Raw genomic sequence first — 7,647 nt, forward strand, 5'->3', positions numbered from 1 at the left:
TCTGCCCGCGGCATGGCTATGCTCAGACCACAGTTCATCCACCGGGACAAACCAGTCCTTTCTTCCTATTCTGTTGGACCTGGAAACAGATGGAAACTTTTCCTCCAGAGTTACTGGATCACATTCTTTCTTGGGCTTAATGCTTTTGCGGGGCAAGGCCTGAGCTTAACTAGCCCAGATGGGTAGGGTAGGGCAGGGTGGGGTTAATGATAGACCACCTGCTTTGCATGCAGAAGGTCCAAGGTCCAGTCCTCATCCCCTCCAGTTAAATGGGTTGGGTCGCTGATGATGCTAAAGACCGAGACCCAAGAGAGCCGCTGCCCGTCAGAGCTGACCATACTGACCTAGACTGACAAAGGCTTTGACTCTATGTGGCAGTTGGCTTCCCCAGTGGAAATAGCTGCCTGCCATACCTGGTAGAGCTCCCTACCCCCCACCATCCCAAGCCCTCCATTCCCTGCACCTCCCCATCAATTTGCTACATTGAAAAGAACCCCAACACAAGTCATTTGCTCTTCTGACAGCCACACAGCGTCTTCCTTTAGGTGGCTCAACCGAACTTCACAGCTTGTGGGTCTGAGTCCAGCGGTAAGCCACGCCTTCCGCTCCCGTCCAGGCACAGGGTCGGGGGTGGGAGAGACTGCGAGCCAACAGCTCTGGCCCTCCCACACCAGCCAGAAATAAGGCCACACAAACAGTATTCAAGCAGTGGCTGTCCACCGTTCTGGGCACCACTCTTACCACGGGATTCTCGTGGCTGCTCCTCGTGGCCCCAGCACAGGCCAGAGATTCCTGCGGCTGTCGGGCAGGGGGGTTAGAGACTGGCTTCTGCATGCACCCTGCGCCAGCTGCTCCATGCAGATTCCCTCGATGGGGGGCAAGAAGCATGAATTCGTCGCATGCAGGTGGGGAGCCAGGCCAGGAGCACAGTGAGGTCCCAGAGTCCTAGAAGGCTCTTGGCCTGTGGTAACAGCTACACTTCAATGATATTGACAGATGGCGTTTTCTTCTGCAAAAGAAAGAGAGAGAGAGATCCTAGAACCAGGACTAGAAGGATACTTTGAGACAGGGGTCCTCAATGTGGTGCTGTGGGTGCCATGGTGATCATAAACACCTTTCCTGGTGCCTGCCAAGTGTGTTTAGAAAGTAGGTGGGGCTTTTGCCCAGCAATGCTTCTCTTTGGCTGCTGGAAATATGATGGACTGTGCAGATTTTAAAAGCATTGTGTTGACAATAACTGCCACTACATTACCAGGATCTTTACTGTGTGACTGAAGGTAAGCTGCAGCGGCCATTTTCTTGTCTGACTCTGCCTCCCTTGGCAGCCATTTTGTGGCAGTCATTTTATGGCTGTGCCATGCTTTGTCAGAATTCCAAAGATGCCCGCAGGCTCAACCCACAGGGAACCACTGCTGTAAGAAACAGGGTGGTGAGCGATCACAAATGGTGCCCCCAAACAGTTACTGAAGGGATCTTTCCAGGTGTCTCCTTTGTTCCACTTGCCCTGCTAAGAACCTAAAAGGTGACCTGCTGAATCACAACAGTGGTCCAGTATCCTGTTTCATACAGCAGCCAAACACTGGATGCTCAGCAAACAGGACAGAGAGGTCAAGCTTCCCTGGATGTTTCCTCCCAGCACTGATAATCAGCCTCAGCACACAGCTGTAATGCACTGCATGAAGAAATAGTTCCTTATAGTAGTCATGGCTCGTTGAATTGGACCTCTCTTCCATGAACCTGTCCAATCCCCTTTCAAATCCCCCAATGCAGTCACTTGTTGGGTGGCGTGCTCTGCCACTTCGACCAGATTAGAACTCCCGTCCCCCCCCCCATTTCAGCTTTCACCAAACCCTCCTTTCCAGTGCCAAGGACACTGAGGCTGCGATCATACGCAGCTTTAGATCCAACAGAGGTGCGAATGCCTGACGGATCTAATGGGCGCAATCAGACAGCAACATCTGGGAAGCATCCCGCTGTCGTCGGCAACCTGTGCTGCTTCACTACAGAAGCGGAGTTAAAAGACACTGGGTAAAGTCCGGTAGTAAACAGGTTCCAAAGAGCCACGGACGGACTTTCCCTTGTCTGGTCGCAGAAGCACGCTCTCTAGATGTTCAGACCATCCCGGTTTGGTGGTGTTTGTTTCCCCCCTCTTCGCAGTATGTGCATCATCACATAATCCACACCTCAGTGCAGAGGTGTGATTCCTCCTTTATGTGCATGGGAAACAAACGGCCAGGGGGAAAAGACCCACAGTTGCGTCTGATCATACAGTGACGGGCTGCAGCCCAGCTACAAAGGGATGTGTGGTCTCACAACTGCGTGTTAAATTCTTCCAGAGGAGATAGCCTCATTTCCCCTCCACTCCAACTGGTGCATGTGACCGCAGCCTGAATGGGCTTCAGGATACTCCTTCAGCATAGACAATCATATGAAGTTGGCTTAAGCAGAGGTTGATTCGGGGGGATCGCGGGGGATCGCAGTTCCCCCGGGTGAGGGGCGGGGGGCGGGGCACATAATGAAGCCCTGCCCCCTGCTTCCGGCCGCCCCGCTTCCGGCCCTCATTCAACCAGGAGGAGGCAGGAGAAGAGGGAGGGTAAGTTGCTTCCTCCCCGCCTCTCCCCACCCCTGCCTGCCTGGGGCCAGGGAGGGCCTTGGCGGGGCTTCCTCGCACTCTCGCCGGCCCACTGCCGGGCCCCTGATGTCAGGGGGTGTGGCATATGCTAATGAGCTATGCTAATGAGTTCCCCTAGCTCTTTTTCTATGAAACAACCCCTGGGCTTAAGAATCCATTGAACTCTTTCTTCCTGCACCACCATCTCAGTTCACAGCCTCAAAATCTTCCAGGTTCGGAGATTTGTTTATTTCCCCCACCCGTTTTGCTGCCTGTCCATGACAGGATAGGCACATATCTTGAAGGCCATCTAGAAGGTGGCGGCTGCCTTGCACATTTGGCTCTGGTCAATCAGAATGGGACACTGTGTATTGTCCTATTGCCAGTACTGTTTTCTCCTAGGGTGGGATAACAGGTATGTGTGAAATGGCTGTTCCAACTGTCCATGTGACTCATCTTTACACATTACTGGATTGCTGTGAAACCAGACCATACTGAAGAAGTCTAAAACAGATCTAGGTGCTTGCAAGCGTGAATGCCATTTTGCAATAGCATATTTCATTGCATGGGGAAATGCTTCCTTTTGTCATTCCTGAGCCTATTGCCAGCCAGATTCACTGGGTGATATTTACTTTTACAAAGAAAGATTGGCATAGCACCCCCTCAGGGATTTTGTAGATCTCAGGTGTGAAACTGGCCATCTCCCAGCAAAAGTATTTATTTTTCACGTATGGGAAAGTAGCAAATGGAATGTCAATGATTAAAAAGGGAGCTGGGGGAACCACGAAGGTACAGGCCTCTGTGGAGAAGCAATAGCAATGAACATTTAAAAATTAATTTAGTCTTAACCTGTTTTCTGTCCAAAGAGGGCTCTCTTGAAGTACATGCGGCTTGTACTCCGGCCAGCTGTCCTGTCCCTTTAACAGAGGCTTAATGGGATGTTACTTACGCTATGCTCCCTCTAAACTGAGTTAGTGTGAGCTAGCTCACAGTTTTTTAGCCTCTGGCTCACACATTCTTGTCTTAGCTCAGGAATGATGGCTCCAGAGCAAACTAATTTATGCAGCAGCCAAATAACTCGCTCACAACTTTAATGCCAGTAGCTCACAACACAGAATTTTTGCTCACAAGACTCCACAGCTTAGAGGAGGCATTGTTTGTTTATCTCTGTGCCATGAGAAACTTCAGCTGCACATTTTCACACATTAAACCTCTATTAAGAAATAGAATGTTTTTCTCCAGGACAACAGGACTTGGGGGGGGGGGTGTCGGTAATCAAACTGTTCCAAGCCATGAGCCCTGAGTGCTGAACTTCACAGTTTGTTAACTTTTTGTTGTTGTTCAGTTGCACAGTCGAATCCGACTCTTCGCGACCCCATGGACCAGATCACGCCAGGCCTTCCGGTCTTCCGCCGTCCTCTGAAGATTGCTCAACTTCATGTTTGTTGCATCTATGACACTGTCTAACCATCTCATCCTTTGCCGTCCCCGTCTTCTTTGACCTTCAATCAAAGAAGACGGGGACGGCAAAGGATGAGATGGTTAGACAGTGTCATAGATGCAACGAACATGAAGTTGAGCAATCTTTGTTAACTACAGAGTATCTTATCACAAGGATTTTCCTCCCTGTAGCATTTCCTGGACAATGTGGTTTTAATTCAGTATTCAAATGTCACCAAAACCCATCAAGCAAACGTCGTCTTTTACACGCATTTCTTTGCAACATATAAACTGCCTGTGCTGCCACCTACTGGGAACTGTTGAACTTGCGTACTTTATAGTAGAGATCTGAAAGATTGCCAAGAAGGATGGCAGAATCTATTCCGGTCGGAGCAAAAGCTCCATGGGATGGCAAACACACTTGAACCAGGCCTGTCAATAGGGTGGGGCTCCCTGGGACCTGAGAAGCCAGGCAGTCTCCTCTCCATGCCTGCCTAGCACCTGTTTATCTCGGCAGGGAGTTTAAAACTCAGGGCTTCAGCAACAGCTAGGATCCTCTAAGTAAAGGTTTCCCTTGCTCAAAAGCCAGTTGAATCCGACTCTAGGGGTGCGGTGCTCATCTCCATTTCCAAGCCAAAGAGCCAGCGCTGTCCGAAGACGTTTCCGCGGTCATGTGGCTGGCATGACTAGACACCGAGGCGCACGGAATGCTGTTACTTTCCCACCAAAGCGGTACCTATTGATCTACTTGCAGATTCTTGCTTTCGAACTGCTAGGTTGGCAAGAGCTGGGACCAGAGACGGGAGCTCACTGTCATGCGGCACTCGGGTGTCAAACTGCCGAACTACAGACCTTCCGGTCTGCAGTTCAGCGTCTTAACCAGTTAGCCACCGCAGCCCCTTTAGGATCCTCTCCGGGAATCCAAGATGTTTCCCTAGAATGCTTTGGCTGAATGGAAGTCATATCAAGTGCTTCCCTTCTGCAAGAGAACACCAGCAGGGCTAAAGTCCGAGACTCTGGATTCCCCCTCTTGCCCCCTTAAGCACTGGTGACTTCCCTTCCCTTCCTTTCCCAAGTACACTTCTTTCTTCATTACAATGTTGCTGTAGCAATATGTTAATTACCAGTTAAGGAAGAACCCCTGAAAAAGCCCTCCATTGGTGCTCTGTGTTGGGGGCTGGTAAAGCCACCATGTGGAAGTACTGTTGCCCTGATGCTCAGTTGGCAGCCGTAGCCGCAGCAAGAAAACTTTGGAGAACCATCCCTGTGAGGAAGATATTTCAGAGTTGGCAGTACTTACCTCCATAGACCGAGGGTATAAGGCAATTTCAGGGGGGTTTCATGGGGCAGCCTTAGCCACCAAAGCCCCACTGGTGCCTCTACTCCTCCATCCCTGCACAGTTTGGGACCAGCGTGCTTTCAAGACCGCCTACACCCTTGCTGGAGAAGACTCTTGAGAGTCCCTTGGACTGCAAGAAGATCAAATCAGTCAATCCTAAAAGAAATCAACCCTGACTGTTCCCTGGAAGGCCAGATAATGAAACTGAAGCTCAAATACTTTGGCCACCAAATGAGAAGGGAGCACTCACTGGAGAAGACCCTGAGGCTGGGAAAGATTGAAGGTCAAAGAAGATGGGGATGGCAAAGGATGAGATGGTTAGACAGTGTCATAGATGCAACAAACATGAAATTGAGCAAACTTCAGAGACGGCGGAAGACAGGAGGGCCTGGCGGGAGCTGGTCCATGGGGTCGCGAAGAGTCGGACTCGACTGTGCGACTGAACAACAACAACACCCTTGCAAACTTACCAGATTGCTACGCTCTTCTTCTCAGGCCCTCCTTTGAGCACCCCTGCCTTCTGACGTTAGACAGGTGGTTACCTGAGAGGGGGCCTTCTCAGTGGTGGCATCAAAATCAGGGAACGCTCTCCCAAGAGACATGCATATACATTCCCTTCCATCACTGTCTTCCGCCAGCAAGGTGAGCTCTTCTTTGTCTCCTCTGGTGTTCACTCAGTGACCCCTCCTTCCTGCCCTGTGTTGGAATTGCTGGTTTTGTGTTTCTACATATGTATTCTACTTTGGGTTTTAATCATTTTAACGAAGTGTTTTTATAATGTTTTGCTCTTGTGCATTAGCCACCTTGGGGGCCCTGACTGGGCAGGAAAGAAGGGTATCGACTTTGTAACTAAATAAAGAATAAACCCTTCTTCTGCATTCTGCCTAGGGCACTGCTTCCTGCCTCATGGTGCCCAGGCCAGCCTCTTGCCCACCCCTCTGCCCGTCCTCTGGGAGCACACTGACCTTGCTGCGCAGGAGGCCCCCTGTCGGCCGCTCTGGAGTGCTGTGTTCCGAGGAAGGCTTGGTCTTCTCCTTGTTGTTGTTGGAATCGTTGTCCTTGATGATGTCATATTGCTTGCAAAAGAGCGCGATGACCGCTAGGATGCCACCGGAGCGGTGGGCGGTGGGAGAAAAAGACAGCGTCACTTAGTCACCTTGCCTCACTAATTGCTGTGTCCCCCCCCCCCCCAATCTTCATTAGGAAGAACTTCCTGACAGGTAGAGTGGTTCCTCAGTGGAACAGGCTTCGGGGGGGGCCCCTCTCCTTCTTTGGAGGTTTTTAAGTAGAGGCTAGATGGCCATCTAACAGCAATGCTGATTCCATGACTCACTATGAATTTAGGCAGATCATGGATGGAGGGCAGGAAGGGGTGAACCAGCGCTCAGAGAGAAGAAGAAGAAGAGGAGATTGGATTTATACCCCGCCCTTCACTTGGAGTCTCAGAGCGGCTTACAAACTCCTTTCCCTTCCCCTCCCCACAACAGACACCCTGTGAGGTGGGTGGGGCTGAGAGAGCTCTGATACAAACGGCTCTTTTTCAAGGACAGCTGTGCCAGAGCTTGTGACTGACCCAAGGTCACAGCAGCAGGTGCAAGTGGAGGAGTGGGGAATCAAACCCGGTTCTCCCAGATTAGAGTCCGCACACTTAACCACTCCACCAAACTGGCTCTCTCAGCTCTTGTGGCCCTTTCTTATATGCCCAGGGTAATGCCAATTGCCACTTTGGGGTCAGGAAGAAATTCTCCTTCAGGCCAGATTAGATCCTGGAGGTTGTTTGCCTTCCTCTGGGCATAGAGCGGAGGTCATTGGGGAAGTGGGGGGAGGTAGCTGCAAATTTCTTCCATTGTGCATGGGGTTGTTGACCCTTGGGGGTCCCTTCCAGATCTGTTTCTATCTTTCCCCACAGCCTCCTAGCCAGGGTTCCTCCATGTTCACTCCTGCCTGCAAAGCTGGTGCCCTGTGTGCATGAGGCTGCTAAATGCCCTCTACATGCTTGGCTTGATTCTTTCATCCCAGTACTGCAGCAGAGCAAGTGCTTGGATAGGCTACAGCTTTCTGTACAGTGAGGGATGGCAGGAAATTCCTGAAGATTTGGGGGTGGTACCTGGGGAAGGAGCTTCGGATGTTATTTCAGGCGGTTTTCCCTCCCAGGCTGCAGGGATGCCAGGCTCCTGGTGGGGGTCTCTCGCTTTCAGCCCCCACCTCTCTGCCATACTCAGCCTCCACCTCTCCCAAAAGGGAGGCATTCCGGACA

At 51.1% G+C, this 7,647-nt stretch overlaps 1 protein-coding gene across 1 annotated transcript in view; it reads right to left on the bottom strand.

Annotated features, from left to right (window-relative positions):
* Positions 1-6: 6 nt before the first annotated feature.
* The window catches only part of FNDC4 (fibronectin type III domain containing 4), a 13,793-nt gene continuing 6,152 nt past the window's right edge, over positions 7-7,647 (bottom strand). Inside the window, exons 5-6 of the mRNA XM_015415128.1 lie at positions 6,356-6,489; positions 7-1,009 (exon numbers count right to left, since the gene is read on the bottom strand). Of these exons, the coding sequence (XP_015270614.1) occupies positions 974-1,009; positions 6,356-6,489 (170 nt within the window). The 3' untranslated portion in view covers positions 7-973. The remainder of the gene's footprint in view (positions 1,010-6,355; positions 6,490-7,647) is intronic.

The sequence above is a fragment of the Gekko japonicus genome, unplaced genomic scaffold (genome assembly GCF_001447785.1).
Source record: "Gekko japonicus isolate JY-2015 unplaced genomic scaffold, Gekko_japonicus_V1.1 scaffold63, whole genome shotgun sequence".
In the NCBI taxonomy this organism is placed as follows: Eukaryota; Metazoa; Chordata; class Lepidosauria; order Squamata; family Gekkonidae; genus Gekko; species Gekko japonicus.